General features: G+C 49.0%; 2 protein-coding genes across 2 annotated transcripts; one reads left to right on the top strand and one right to left on the bottom strand.

The window, feature by feature from the left end:
• Positions 1-3,740: 3,740 nt before the first annotated feature.
• On the bottom strand, positions 3,741-5,829 carry LOC103971500 (probable beta-1,3-galactosyltransferase 8). Its single transcript, XM_009385526.3, has 8 exons — positions 5,436-5,829; positions 5,274-5,338; positions 5,016-5,203; positions 4,689-4,946; positions 4,512-4,599; positions 4,318-4,443; positions 4,131-4,240; positions 3,741-3,971 (listed from the first exon to the last, which is right to left on the bottom strand). The coding sequence occupies exons 1-8, from the start codon at positions 5,700-5,702 to the stop codon at positions 3,823-3,825; spliced, it is 1,251 nt and encodes a 416-aa protein (XP_009383801.2). The 5' UTR covers positions 5,703-5,829; the 3' UTR covers positions 3,741-3,822.
• A 4,698-nt stretch (positions 5,830-10,527) lies between these two features.
• On the top strand, positions 10,528-13,686 carry LOC103971499 (DNA repair RAD52-like protein 1, mitochondrial). The gene is made up of 4 exons (XM_065173649.1): positions 10,528-10,906; positions 12,533-12,570; positions 12,667-12,761; positions 13,322-13,686. Exons 1-4 carry the CDS (start codon positions 10,626-10,628, stop codon positions 13,463-13,465), a joined length of 558 nt encoding a protein of 185 aa, XP_065029721.1. The 5' UTR covers positions 10,528-10,625; the 3' UTR covers positions 13,466-13,686.
• The last annotated feature ends 1,815 nt before the right edge of the window (positions 13,687-15,501 follow it).

Below are 15,501 nucleotides of genomic sequence, written 5' to 3'. Positions count from 1 at the left end.
GTCAGGAGGGAAAATTCTCGACTTGACCTCTCCGATAGTTAAGTTGGCAGGTGGCTTTAGAGATGAAAAAGATTTGATCCTCCTCCTCAGGCTATGGGATCAATATTTATACCTATGGTGACGACCCTGTCATATGCGGGTTGTTAATGACTGTCGATGCTTCATCTAACGTGGTCATGCAAGCGGCTAGTTCGTATGCTCCTGATGGCATGGGTTGGTTCGTCTAGTCCCCCATCGTGTGATGCCGACCCGTACAGGTCAAATTGGTGTGGAGTTGGTCACTCATCATCGATCACGTTGGCTACGCTTTCTTCGAACACATACCAAGTACATGCTCTATGTTGGCTCCTCGATGGCTACCACCTGTCACTTTGTATAACAGGGTGAGAACATTCTCTATCATTCATCCCTTCCTGAAGGCATGCCTTAGGGACCTCACAGTAAGGTTCAAGTCACATCATTCGGTGCTTCCAGCAACCGAGATTTCAGCTTCTCGATCGAATCCACGGTGTCTTTTGGTGGACATGGTTTATATTAAATCTTATCGTCCCCCTTTAGTGGGGTAGTGGTTGCTTTGAGGGTAAATTTCATTATGCTAGCCTAATCTTTCGGGAGGGCATTATTCTCTCCCAGGTTGCATGACTCAAGCACTTCTCCTTCTTACCTTGTCGTGGTGGGGCTTCTTCTTGCCGAGTTGCATAACATGGGCACATCTTCTCCTAGCCTTGGGCATGGGCTCCACCGTAGAGAGCCTTTATCTTTCTCCCAAGGTACACAACTCGAGCATGAGCTTTGTCATAGCAAGTCTTTCTTCTTTATTGGTTGAGATACATAACTTGGGTACATGTTCCATCGTGGCAGGCCTTTTCTTATTCTTTGGCTGAGATACACAACTCAGGCACACACTCCACTATGGCGGGCCTCTCTTCTTTGGCTGAGATGCACAACTCGGGCACATGCTCCGTCGTGGTGGGCTTCTCTTCTTTGGTTGAGATGCATAACTTGAGCACATGCTCCATCGTGGTGGGCCTTTCTTCTTCTTTGGCCAAGACACACAACTCAAGGCACATGCCTCTCATCTTTATAGGAGGGTGGGAAGCTGTCCTCCTTGCCCAAAGACTGTGTGAATGGGCGGAACCTCCTTTTATTGGTTGCCACTTTCTTTTCTCCTCTCCCCTTCTCCTCCTCAGATAGCAAGCATGGAGATTTGAGGAGCATCGTCATAACCCTACTATGTGGATCACTGCTAGAGAGGATGACGCTTGACCTCCTTCATCTTCTCCAATAGATCCATAGGGATTCATAGATATATGATCTTCCTAGGTAATATAACTATCTCATACATGGTTTTCCGTGTCGTAGGGTTTTGCTTACCAATCTTAGCACGACGATGAACACTTTTTGAAAAATTTAGGATTTTTGTTTCATGTTCTGTTGTGCATGTGATGTCACCCCTGGATTACCCTACATGTGGTTCACATTGAGCTTTATCGTCCCCCTTTAGTAGGGTAGTGGTTGCTTTGAGGGTGAATTTCGTCATGCTGGCTTACATCTTTCGAGAGGGCGTTCTTCTCTCCTGGGTTGCATGACTCGGGCACTTCTCCTTCTAGCCTTGTCGTGGCGAGGCTTCTTCTTGCTGAGTTGCACAACATGGGCACATTTTCTCATAACCTCAAGCACGGGCTCCACCGTAGAGGGTCTCCATCTTTCTCCCAAGGTACACAACTCAAGCATGAGCTCCGCCATAGCAAGCCTTTCTTCTTTGGCCGAGATACATAACTCGGGCACATGTTCCATCGTGGCAGGCCTTTTCTTCTTCTTTGGCTAAGATGCACAACTCAAGCACACATTCCACCATGGCGGGCCTCTCTTCTTTGGCCGAGATGCACAACTCGGGCATATGCTCCATCGTGGTGGGCCTTTCTTCTTCTTTACCCGAGATATATAACTCGGGGCACACACCTCTCTTCTTTGCGAGAGGGCGGGAAGCTGTCCTTCCTACCCAAAGACTGTGCGAGTGGGCGAAGCCTCCTTAGAGTGCTCATTGAGGTTATTTGTTGGTAGATATTCTTGCACAATTGAGCCCTCCTTCTAGCATAAAAAATATTATATATGTCGTAGCCTAACGATTGGTATGGCTTGGTTCTGTCCCAAAAATATAAGGTTGTCTACATGGATTCTTGGGCAAGGAGGTCGGAGGAACGAGGTCAGGCTGGGGGTTGGTTCTCGGGCATCTATTGCTTCGTGGATGACTTAAGGTGGAGCTTGATTGGCTTCATCCATTGAGATTTTGCATAACAATTCGATGTCAAGAGAAGGAATTCCTGACTCAACCGCTCTGATAATTAAGTTAGCAGGTGGCTTTAGTGATAAAAAAGATTCGATGCTACTCCTCGAGCTAGGGGATCGATATTTATACTTGTCGCGACGGCTCAGTCATACGTGGGTCGCTGAAGTCATACGTGGGTCGCTAATGACCGTCGATCCTTCATTGGACATGGCGAGTAACTAGTCTGTATGCTCCTGACGGCATGGGTCAGTTCATCCTACCCCCCATCTGGTGGCATTGACCCGTACGATTTTGGGTAATGCAGAGTTGGTCGCATGTTATCTGTCGAGTTGGCCGTGCTTTCTCTAGGCACGTGTTAAGCACATGCCCCATGATGTCAACGCCTCGATGACCGTCAGCTATCGCTTTAGAATTCCCTATCACCCATCACCCTCCAATATATTCAACAAGTTCGGTTCATATCAAATTCTTACAATACCGACTTACTCGAATCAGTAGATGACAAATTCCACGGAACAAAGAAGATCAGATCAGATATTGGCTACAACTGATATCTCGTTTCCTCCATTCAATGCTCAACGGGTATGCAACAAAAACCACATTATCACTGAATCATCGTTTCATCCTTCCTCTCGTGCCACAAATAAATTCCCAAATCATGTAAAAACTCACATGATCACTTAATCATCCCCTCGTAATTCATCATATGTAATTAAAGACCTCGTGATGTAAAAAATAAAAATAAAAATGAAGAGTGATACTTTCGATTTTAGGAATACATACAAGCCTTTTTACTGGTGATAAAACAAAAAGATAAATATCTCTCTTTAAAATCAGATAATGTCATTCGTTCAATTTAAATCACATAGTAGATATCATGTGTTCGACCATGGATTAATTCATTTATGTAGATATGATTGTTTCCTTAACCCAATGATTTATTATTTTTTAGTGATAAAAAGTGAGAAATTAGTAAATATTTTCGGACTTCTAGTTAGATTTCAACTATTTCAAGTTCGAAGGGGTCCTAATTAGATTGAAACTTCAGATTTTGATGAAAGGAAGAGATATAAGGTTTTTATATGAGAGTATATATAAGGGGTTTTGACCTTAATTTGAATTAATCGAAGGGAAGAATGGTTTTGATTTTTCTTCTATAACGAAGAATTTTATTTTCTCGAGCGTATAACTATATTTTTTTATTATTGGCTTATAAAATTTCTCTTTCTATTATGATTTTTTTTTGCCAAAGATGTCTTTATGTATGTATTTTTATTATTAATTTAAAGAATTTATCTTTCTATTCTGGCACTCGCGATCTCTACCGTCCATCAACTCTAGCTTTCGAAAACACTTTTTTGTTTTCGTTTCCTGCTTGTTTTAGAAGGGAAGGGAAGGGAAGGAAAGGAGGTGACACACACAAATATAAATATATAGGAGTGATTTGCGATAGGAGGATGGGATGGTTATTACAGGAGACATAAAAGAGAAGTTGCTTGTGTTATATAGCTCCCCATACGACCTAATCTCATCTAAAGAACAACATCCCAAATGGCTGCGTCGCTCTCGCCGCAGCTTTTGTGCACATCCTTCATCCTGTCCACGGACTTGCAGACTCCGCTGCATGACCAGTCGAACGATGCAACGCAGACATTCCCAGATCGAGTCTTCCATTCGCAGTCTGCAGGATGATCCAAAACATAAATCAGTAAATCACAATCTAATCTGATACACGATAGATCCATCACATTTAAACTCAATCTGAGTTACATATAGCGTTCCTCTTCTTCGAAATGTTAGCTAAGGTAATCGATCGATCCAAGGAATTTGACAGGTCTACCTGGAGGTGTTCCGCAACACATGCTTCTGTCATCGATGTGCTCGACTTCCAAGCCGATCAACCATGAGCCCAAGGAAACATCTTCGTTTGCATACTTATGGAGTATTGGCCTACGCAGATGACACACATTGATCAGTCAGTAAATGCGGTCATCACTTAGCTAAGGGGCTGAAGAAACAGAACATACGCGTTTGTGGAGATGTACAAAGCAAGGTCTTTGGAGATGGCGTAGATTTGGCCAGTCGCATGTCTGAAGTACTTGTTTCCTTCCTCACCAAATTTCCAGTGTTCGGGTTCGTGATATTTCACGCCCCTGTTAGAACACGAGCATGAGAGAGCCATATATATATATGATTAGATTAGATTAGATGAAGTACTTACGTTTGGAACAAAACCGGCCCAGATTTCATGCAACCCATATAGACTCTTGATTTGCCTCTGTACCGAGCGAGATTCGTAGTAAGGATTCCTGTAAGGATGCAAAGAAAAGGATGACTCAGTGCACAAAACTCTTCTTATGCTCATTCGACGGGCATGGAGGCAATGCGAAGAGCAGACCGAGATTGACATGCACGTCGTCGTCGACCTTGAGGTAGAAGTCGGCGTCCCAGATGGCGACGGCGGTGGCAAAGTACACCCGGGTCTTGGAGGAGAGCTCGTGGTATCCCTCCAGGTGATCCAGCCTTAGGAAGTCCTTGGTCTCCGCGTCCTCTGCGTCGATGGCGCGGTCGAGAGCTCCGCCGGGGGTGGCGCTGTGCCCGATCACGAACCGCACCACCACGCTCTTCTCCTCCTCCAGTCTCTTCAACTTGGTCCCTACGGCGCAGTTGTATTATACGTAGCACAGTTCATGCACGCCCTGGATGGGAAGGATTTAGGGGGTACCTCTTGGCATCCAAGTTTGTCGAACCGATTCGCGCCTCTTCTTGCTGCCGAAGCCGGTGTTGATTCCGATGACGGCGAATGCCTTCTTCAGGCCCTTACCGTGGCCGGAGGAAGACGAGCCACCGTTGGAGTTCATCCTGGCCACTGCCAGTTCCATCTCCAACGATGAGATGGACTTGTCCAAGGACCTTGATGGGAAAGAAGAAGCTGTATGAGCAGACGAACTTGGCGGTGTGGAAGGAGAACACTTGTGCTCACCGAATCGCTTGATGAGTCTTCGACACTTCCCTTATGATATCCCTCGGATTGGCCTTCCCTGATGTCTGTGAACGCACACACACGCACGCACACACGCACGAGAATGAATCTCTAGTTCGATCATATGCAGCTCTGGATGGTAGTGGTTTAGAGGAAGCTTACTGTTCTGCTCTCGCAGTCTTGCGATGACCGTGGCAAGCTCGACTCACAAGAAGAAGAAGAAGAAGAAGAAGAAGAAGAATAAACGAATCTTGTTTTCTTTTCTGATGGCAGGAAGCTGACCGGCCTGCTAAAGACGAAGGCCACCAAGAAGCAGGCGAAGCAGATCACGGCGACTGCTCTTCCCGGCGACGGCCGACCGCGCGGCTTCTTCTCCGGCTGCTGCGGTCTCTCGCTGACTGCCTTCACCAACCCACCCATCAAGCTCATGCGATACCAAACAAGAATAGCGTATGGGCTTAACCGAGAGCCTTAGAGGAGCAGCGACATGGCGATTCCAAAGCGATTTATACCACCGTGGTTTGCGTCTGCTGTCACAAAGCTTGAGAGAGACCGCAGGAGGGCGGGGGCGGAGAGAGAGAGAAAAAGAAAGGAGAGAAGAGAGAGGGCATTAAGTTAATGATCGATCCCTATCGCAGCACTAAATGAATGGGACACATAACGCAACGCTGGCGATGCCGCGAAATGGTTCAGTTTGCAAGGCTCTTTGTGTGAACTCACCTCATGCAATTCCTGTGTGATGCAATGGCGTCGAGAGAGAGAGAGAGTGTGTGTGTGTGGGATGATTGGAGGCTCTCGGAAGTTACTATCACTCTTAAACTCATGGCTAATTTAATTTTAAATTAGGAATTGCTAATGATCAATATATTATTTTATGACTCGAATCTTAATCTTTCAATCTTACTTGTGATTGTTAACTCGAACCCTAATTTCTCAGTCAAACGGAAACAATCTTATCATTTATATCAAGACTGGTGGATAAAAATTAGGTTTCATTAACATCAGATCTGTTCATATAAAATTAATATTCACCCAATTAAATTTAGGATATTAATTGTTCATTTATCCTATCAAAATTCAGACCACTTTGTTCGATGGTTGACCTGTGGGGAATGTTTGCTTCTTCTTCTATTTAAGAACTTTATTGAGCAGACTTCATCTTCTTAAGTTCTTCTCGCTGAAAGATTGTGTCTGCTTCGCTCTCGTTTTGGCTTGCAATTATTATTGATGAGGAGGCATTCCATCCATCCACCATGGTATCCCCCTTGGGTGGGTCGATGTAATTATTAGAACAGGTAGGAGATATTGGTCCATATCCAACTTTATTTCCACCTCCTCACTTTAATGCTTCATGAGGACTTAATTCTTCGTGACGATTGCGTGAAAGCTGCTGCAGTTGTAGGATTTATATTACTTTCAGGAAAAGTTATGACGAGTGTTTCTGTAATTGTAATTTGTGTATATAATGAAGGATTTCTTCTTCTTTCCTTATATGTAATTAACCTTAGAAAAATAAATAAAAATATGTGGAATTGCCACGTGACAACATGCGAGCATGCCCTGATGAGGATAGTAATTATGATAAGACTCGGCTGACGTCAGCCGACGCCTCATGCCTCGATCGGCGCGATTGTACTCGGTCAACCGAACCGGAACACCGACCGAGGCGCATTAACGCCTGCTCAGGCGTGGTTCTTCACGCCACGCCAGCGCCCATGTCAGACGCTATCAGCCTGCCTCCTGCAGGCGGGCACATCAAACAGCAGTAAGATTCCCTATAAATACCCTCTCGTTCATCAGAGAAGGGGGGGTCACACATACAAACACTTCTTCTTCTTATGAAATCCCCTCCACATCTTCTGCTAACTTGATCGTCGAAGGGGTCGGGTCGAGCCTCCTGACCCGACCTTTGTGTAGGTGCAAAGCCGAGGGTCCCCGTTGGGCGCGCGGACGACGAGCCCCTGCCCGGAGGAGACGGCGACCCCGTCCCGATTGGACCATCGCACCAGACCGACCCCGCGGGCTCGAGGCATGCCCCGGTGAGATCCCCGGCGTCCGGACCCGAACCGAGCCGCGTCGGCCCCGAGGCCACGGCTCTCAAAGTTGTTTCCCACAACAGATTGGCGCTAGAAGGAGGGCCCGGAATGTCGGGTGATCACCCGAGCGGCTCAGATGAGCCCACGACTAAGAGGTCACACCCGATTGAAGCCTCGGGGGAATATCCCCCGCACGGAGACCATCGTGACGAACACCCCGCCACGACCTCCGAACGATATTGGCGAATATTCAATGACCCGGGCTTATCGCCGCCCGACGACGCCCTAGCCGACTCAACGCCCGTGTCACCCGAGGCCTTTCAGGACCTCGCCCGTCAAGTCCGAGCTCTGATGGAAATGGTGCAAACCATTATCCCGCTCATTTCTCATCCGGCGCACCCGCCCATGATCGAACCACTGCGACAACGCAAGGCGCCCGTTCGAGCCCACTTGACACCATCGGAACCCCCCACTTCGCCTCGGGTGCGACCGGCCTCACTCGGGGATCCAGTGAAGACAAACCCGAGCGGTCGCCCCGGAACCCGAGGTGCTCTCTTCGGACTCCCTACGGGCCCAGTTGCGCTTCGTCAGCCAGCGACTCGACGAGGTGCAGGAAGAGGTTCGCAGGTCCAAGGGAGAGCCCAGGGAGAACGCACACCAAGGGTCTCCCTTCTCACCCGAGATACGGGACCTGATAGTCCCCCCGGACTTCCAGCTTCCCCCTCTGGACGCTTACCATAGCTCCACTGACCCAGCGGACCATGTAGCTGCTTTTTGCGCCCAAATAGCACTATACGGAACCTCTGATGCCCTGATGTGTAGAGCGTTTCCTACCACTCTGAGAGGGCCGACCCACGCGTGGTATGGCGGCTTGGAGATCAGAACGATCGCTTCCTTTGGCCAGCTTGCCAATGACTTTGAGCTCCACTTCGTAGCCTATGCATGACCAAAGCTCTCCGCGGCACTGCTCCTCGGACTCAAACAAAGGGAGGATGAGCCCCTCTCACACTTTGTGGATCACTTTGCCATGCAAATCCAGGGCTTGCTGGACACTCACCCCTCTTTGTTAGTGCAGGCGTTTGTGATAGGCCTGCGACCTTCCAGATTCCTCTGGTCCCTCGCGGAGCGACCTCCCACTACGGTGCTAGAGATGCTCCAGCGGGCTAATCGGTACATCGCAACCGAGGCCTGAGCGACCATGAGGAGAAGGGACGACCTCCGACCACGGGCTCCATAAGAGAGGCCAAGCACCTGCGGTGGCTACCCGATGTAGTCCTCATGAAAAGAAATCTAAGCCTTGCCTCAGTCTCTTCTGAGCGAAGGTTCAGTATCTACCTGACCCCCTCTCGGCTCGCGGTTGGCCCCAGCTTAAACCCCTCTGACTCTACACGGCTCGGCCGTAGACTACTTGAGTCTACCTCAACGCGGCCTGCCCGCCTGAGTTGTGTCCCTCGGTCCGAGCCACTTCCCTAGCCCATGGACTACCCGAGTCCACCTCAGCGCGGCCTGCCCGCCTGAGTTGTGTCCCTCGGCCCGAGCCACTTGCCCCGGTCGTAGACTGCCGAGCCCCCCTCAGGGCGGCCTTCCCGTCCGAACCTCATCACTTGGTCGCATGACGCTCGAGACCACACCTGCTCGGTCTGCCCGCTTGCGTCGTGCTCCTCGGCTGCATGACGCTCGAGACCACACCTGCGCGGTCTGCCCGCCTGCGTCGTGCTCCTCGATCGCATGACGCTCGAGACCACACGCGCGGCCTGCCCGCCTGCGTCGTGCTCCTCGACCGCATGATGCCCGAGACCACACGCGCGGCCTGCCCGCCTGCGTCGTGCTCCTCGGCCCCATGCTCCCCGAGACACACCTGCACGGCCTGCTCGCCTGCGTCATGCTCCTCGACCCCATGCCTCCCGAGACACACCTGCGCGGCCAGCCCACCTGCGTCGTGCTCCTCGGCTCCATGTTCCCGAGACACACCTGCACGGTCTGCCCGCCTGCATCATGCTCCTCGGTCGCATGATGCCCGAGACCACACCTGCGCGGCCTGCCCGCCTGCGTCGTGCTCCTCGGCCCCATGCTCCCCGAGACACACCTGCGCGGCCTGCTCGCCTGCGTCGTGCGCCTCGGCCCCATGCTCCCCGAGACACACCTGCGCGGCCTGCCCGCTTGCGTCGTGCTCCTCGGCCCCATGCCTCCCGAGACACACCTGCGCAGCCAGCCCGCCTGCGTCGTGCTCCTCAGCTCCATGTTCCCGAGACATACCTGCGCGGCCAGCCCGCCTGCGTCGTGCTCCTCAGCCCCATGCTTTCCGGGACACACCTGCGCGGCCAGCCCGCCTGCGTCGTGCTCCTCGGCCCCATGCTCCCCGAGACACACCTGCACGGCTAGCCCGCCTGCGTCGTGCTCCTCGGCGTCATTTTCCCCGAGACCATGCCTTCGCGGCCAGCTCGTATGAAAGCTTAAGCCATGCCTCAGACTTCCGTTACAACGTCCGACGCATAGCTTTTTTCCGAGGGGGAATATGATGAGGATAGTAATTATGATAAGACTCGCCTGACGTCAGCCGACGCCTCACGCCTCGATCGGCGCGACTACACTCGATCAACCGAACCGGAACACCGGCCGAGGCGCATTAACGCCGGCTCAAGCGCGGTTCTTCACGCCATGCCAACGCCCATGTCAGACGCTATCAGCCTGCCTCCTGTAGGCGGGCACATCAAACAGCAGTAAGCTTCCCTATAAATACCCTCTCGTTCATCAGAGAAGGGGGGTCACACATACAAACACTTCTTTTTCTTCTGAAACCCCCTCCACATCTTCTGCTAACTTGATCGTCGGAGGGGTCGGGTCGAGCCTCCCGACCCGACCTTTATGCAGGTGCGAAGCCGAGGGTCCCTGCCGGGCGCGCGGACGACGAGCCCCTGCCCGGAGGAGACGGCGACCCCGTCCCGATTGGACCATCGCACCGGACCGACCCCGCGGGCTCGAGGCACGCCCCGGTGAGATCCCCGACATCCGGACCCGAACCGAGCCGCGTCGGTCCCGAGGCCACGGCTCTCAAAGTTGTTTCCCACGACATGCCCCATAGCATGTTTATTGCATGCTCACCAGGTAACTCCAAAGTGATCAAGATATTATCATCATCATCATGTCAATATTATTGACTCGTGAGTTGTCGACTAGTTTCGCAGATGCATCCGACCCACGATCGGATGGACCAAAATCAAGATGGACCGATCCGTCACCCGAAGCCCACGGTAGTGTCTTGAACCACACTAAAACCCTTCCGCCCTCCTCCGAGACGGCGGCGTCGTCCCGTCCCATGGCGAGCTTTGTCCGAACCCGCCTCTGCGACCGGCGCGCGTCCGCGGTCTCTCGCTCCTACGCCGTTGCGGCCGCCGCCAGACCTTCTTCCGCCTCGCCCAACTCGGCGAACGAGAGACCTGCCGCGCTGAAGCCGGCGACGGTGGAGGAAGAGGAGGTCCCCACGTCGGGCATCTGCCGCCCCCTTTCGGAGATCCTCAGGGAGCTTAACAAGAAGGTCCCGGATTCGCTCATCAGGACCCGCGTAGAAAACGGCGTGGCCACCAGACACATCCCTTGGTTCGCCTCGCCTCTTTCCACCTTCTTATCTTCTCGTCTTCCTTCCTCTCCTGCTTTCATCCAGCTTGCCCTAACTGTTGCAGTTCGATCGTAACTTCTCTTTTGACCTTGATGTCATGGTTGGAGTGGTGATGCAGAGTCGTGGTGCTATGTTTGGTATCAAAGACGAAATCTTTGGTGCCTAACTTAGGTTGGGAAGCTAACAAGCTTCGTGTCTTGCTGGGCCTGCTGTATATTAGCTTTCATCATTTTAGCTTAAATTGGTGTCGTTTTACAGAATTTTCAGTTTACTTGGTGATATATGATGTATTTTCTGAAGAACAATTCACTGGATCTTGAATTTGTTAAAATAGGGTTTCATTCTATCTGTGGAATGAAAGGGAAAATTGTGGTAGCATAAAATTTTGAGTGGAATCTCGGTCTTGTTAGTCCATAAGCAAAGATGTGTGTTTCCTTTTGTGTTCTACCCTAAAGTAAAAAAGGATGACATGTAGGTTTCTTGAAAGCTCAAAGGGATGACTCTGGGTTTGAGTTCAAATGTCTGTTAGACATTTGGGTATCTGTCGCTCTGTTGTGATTGAGATCTTTGTAATGTTTTATTATCTTCCTCATGTTGATTGGTCTATATTTAACTTTGATTGTTGCATCTGTGTTCATGTGATCATCATTATTATTTGGTTGGCTGTTGTATTTGCTCTATGCAGCATGCAAGTTCATTGATCACGATCAGAAGTAAGATGTTTATTTAGACACATATCAGTTCTGACATTGTTTGGTATGTTTTGTTTTCTCCTGCAAATTCTCAAATGAAGTTCCAATATGACAAAAACTAAGGTTAGCATGTACTTTAGACTTTTTCGGTTGCCTGAATAGTACAAGATGTATGGGCATCCTTAATCATGTATTTACTACCTGATCCCATTTTATTCCAGGAGTCAGTAGTCATTCTTTATGTGCATATTTGTTGAGTTGAGCATTATTTGAATTTGCAAGTTGGACATTTCCATCTACCTTTGTACGCTCCTTTCTGACCTGGGAGACCAGAGTTGAAGTCACGAAGATAACTTATCTATGTTTAGAGATGTAAGGTCGCATATAGTGACCCTCCCTAGACCCCACATTGGCAAGAGCCTTGTGCATCAGGTATGACCTTTTTACAATTCCATGTCAGCACAAGGCCTAGAAATTGAAAGAGCAAGAACTTTGGATTGAAAACTTTAATTTAACCTACTTGCCAACCTCTTGCTCAGTGAAACTGCATTGGAACCTAAGATCGTCAACGTTACTACAGTTCCGCACAGCACGTTTTTAAATCGTGACTACAGATCTGCACAGAACATTCTTAGCAACTGTATCGACATCCTCAAACCCATTTAAGGTCCAACGATGCAAGAAGCTGAAGCCGCATATAAACATCTAATCCCTATCTACACATAGGTTGAGAAAATGGAGTTTTGAGGCTTCCTAGTATGATTCCTACTATGTGTAGTTTCAGTGCTCATTTCTTTGGATCAAAGATGAACCTTTGCTTGTCTTATGGTAAGGATGTTGTTTTACAAATATATTCATATCTTCGACACATATCGCAAGCTTTCATTCACCATTTCTCACATCCACTGCTTGCAGGCACTTCATCAATCGAATTCTGAATGTACATGCTCCTGGTATCTAATTTCTTTTAGCTAACCCTGTCGAACTTCAGATATCATTGCAAATGATGGAAATTTCAAATATTCATTTGCTTTTGCTATGTTCTGTAGAATGGTCTGGTGAGATTCGAAGCATTGTGTATTCAACGGATGGGAGTTCAGTCTCTGTTGTTTATCGTGTAACTCTATATGGGACAGATGCTGAGGTACATTTTCATCAGACCTTGCAAATTTAGTATGAATGTTGTTGAAGCAAGATGACATACATATTCGCATTTAGGCCTGCATACCGAGATAAAAGGGTTTATGCATATAACCGCTACATATTCACACCATGGTCCACCTTAAACATGTCGCAGTTTGGTACTACTTCATGAAGTTTTCTTGAGGATTTTAACTGTAAGATAAATTACACATATCATATAGCCTTGTGTATCAGGACAAATGGGTGCATGTAACTCTGATGAATTTTCCACAGAAAACCTGCTAGGCTTGCATGAGATAGCTTCTCTGTTGATAAAATGACTTCATATCAAGATCACTTAAATATGTATAGATGATTGATATATATCTCCAACTGCATGATGCTTTGTAATTTTCTTCTTATTTGGATTCATCAGTTAATTCACCTTAGTGAGAAACACCTCATCTGGTATTAATTTATATTCCCATGAATTCTAGCATCCTCCCCTTCCGTGTAATCAGATGACTTGTTTATCTATTATGCTGATGAAAGCTTCTTCCTAATGACCCGATTGTTCCTCAGATTTATAGAGAAGCAAGTGGAACTGCTTCTGTTAAGGATACGGAGCACGGAGATCCTGTGCAGAAGGCAGAAGCGATGGCATTCCGAAGAGCTTGTGCACGCCTTGGGCTTGGACTTCATCTTTACCATGAAGACACATCATAAAACTATAATGTCTACTTACCATGGTGTGCAACTTGGTTTGCTTCAGGTTTTAGTTTTGGAAATATTGTATTTGCTGTTCCTTGTGGATGAGTGGTTCTTCCACAGCATTCATGCATGTCCTTGTTAGAGCAATGCATGTTTTTGGGTGAAAGTCAATGCTAACTGTAATCGTGAAACATTTCACTTGTGAGAGATGAGTTAATCATCATGCTTTTGTTAAAGTCACTAGAAATAGTCTTGGCTATTGGTACCATTTGATCAAAATCATATCACTTCTGCACCATAGCTTAGGAAGAGTCATGGGATTTAACATGGATCTAACGGCCCGACTCGATACCATGTCAAATTTTTAAATGCTATAAATGTATCCAAATTAAGTGAATTGATAATGATCGAAAAATTAGCATGGTAATTGTTAGTGAACTTTACACCGTGGTCGGGGAGTCAGCACGGTTTGGTTCGGCTCTAGATGTCCAAGGAGACGCCCACGAAGACTCTGGGCGGTCGTCGGGTTAGGTCGAGCGGAGCAGGTCGTCGTCTGCTTCCTCATCGTTGGGACATGCACGCATGTCAAAGTCGGGGAGATGTTTTCCCAACCCGACCTCTTCGAAGGTCAAGTTAGTAGAGTGAGATTTTACTCAAAGTCCTCTCCCGAATTCTCTAGGGAAATAGCCCCGCGTAGCCAGGTGGTTGACTCTTATACCTACGCACAAGGGTTGGTCATATAGGGTTTGTTTAATGGCTGTCGACCCCTGCAGAAAGCTAGCCTATACCTTTTATGCGGCGGTCGATGTATGCATCGGGGCGACTTTGTACTTGGCGGCACCGTTCCGAGTTCTCGGGATCGGCTTTGTACCTAGCGGCACCGTCCCGAGTTCCCGGGGTCAGCTTTGTAATTGGTGGCGCCATCCCGAGTTCCCGAGGTCGGCTTTGTACCTGGCGGCGTCGTCCCGAGTTCTCGAGGTTGGCTTTATACTTGGTGGTGCCGTCCCGAGTTCCCGGGGTCGGCTTTGTACTTGGCGACGTCGTCCTGAGTTCCCGAGTCGGCTTTGTACTTGATGGTGTTGTCACGGGTTCCTCAGTTGGGGTTGTACCCGTCGACCCCTGTCCAATAGTGGAAAGGAGGCTGAGATAGTGGGGACTGGTTGGTCGTGCTGTCGTGGATGCTGTCATGACAGGTATACCAAAATGTGCTCTATTATTCTCTCCCCCCCACTGGGAGGACCTCGCATCGATCCCCCGGGGACCTGGTTCTGTCATTTAGCTTACATGGGGCTATGTAGGTGGTTTGGCTTTTGGGTGATGCTTGTCGGGAGCGGAGCCTGTTGGTGGTACGTAGTGGCAGATCGCTTCCCTGGACCGGTTGCGTTTTCTGAAAACCGAGCAGCTTTAGCGCTGTTGGCCGAATGCTTTATAGTCTTATGGTTTATTGACTTGGTTCCTTGAAGTTTTGATAGTGGCAAATCCATCGACTCGAGTATTTTTGAAGACTGATGGTGTCAAGTATAGCGACTTGTGCACTTGAAGGCTGATGGTGCCGAGTAGAACGACTCGGACACTTGAAGACTAATGGTGCTGAGTGGAGCGACTCGGGCACTTGAAGACTGATAGTGCCGAGTGGAGCGACTCGGGCACTGATGGTGCCGAGTACAGTGACTCGGGCACTTTGAGGACTGATGGAATTGGGTAATCGTGGGATTGGACCTGAGAGTTTCGAGGGAATGGCGGAGTTGCCCCTTGGAAGGGAGTGGGGATGCCGGCTTCTTGGAGATGGCAGGAAATTCGATTTCCGGAGGGTGGTGGGAAATTCGACTCTCGGGAAATGGTGGGAAAGTCGACTTTGCCTTCTGGAGAGAAACATGGCTCGTGCGGGGCTTGTTGCTCTTTTTTGCATCCTACCCTGCCTCGAAATTTGGACCTGGGCGCTCTTCCCCATGAGCTGTAATGATGATATGAGCTGTCTTCCTCCTCTAGGTAGGTGAGGGGTCACCTAGGGCGTTTACCGCCGCCTTTATAATCCTTCTGGCTAGTTGTCA

This window comes from Musa acuminata, chromosome BXJ3-11 (genome assembly GCF_036884655.1).
Source record: "Musa acuminata AAA Group cultivar baxijiao chromosome BXJ3-11, Cavendish_Baxijiao_AAA, whole genome shotgun sequence".
Lineage (NCBI taxonomy): Eukaryota > Viridiplantae > Streptophyta > Magnoliopsida > Zingiberales > Musaceae > Musa > Musa acuminata.
Note: the sequence above shows the minus strand (reverse complement) of the source record. Positions and strands in the feature narration are given on the sequence as shown.

Coding starts and splice junctions, on each gene's coding strand:
- LOC103971500 (XM_009385526.3), bottom strand. CDS start 5,702: ATGAGCTTGATGGGTGGGTTGGTGAAGGCAGTCAGCGAGAGACCGCAG. Junction 5,339..5,435: donor AAGACTGCGAGAGCAGAACA/GTAAGCTTCCTC, acceptor GTGCGTTCACAG/ACATCAGGGAAGGCCAATCC. Junction 4,600..4,688: donor CGACGTGCATGTCAATCTCG/GTCTGCTCTTCG, acceptor GCATCCTTACAG/GAATCCTTACTACGAATCTC.
- LOC103971499 (XM_065173649.1), top strand. CDS start 10,626: ATGGCGAGCTTTGTCCGAACCCGCCTCTGCGACCGGCGCGCGTCCGCG. Junction 12,571..12,666: donor TCTGAATGTACATGCTCCTG/GTATCTAATTTC, acceptor TATGTTCTGTAG/AATGGTCTGGTGAGATTCGA. Junction 12,762..13,321: donor TATATGGGACAGATGCTGAG/GTACATTTTCAT, acceptor ATTGTTCCTCAG/ATTTATAGAGAAGCAAGTGG.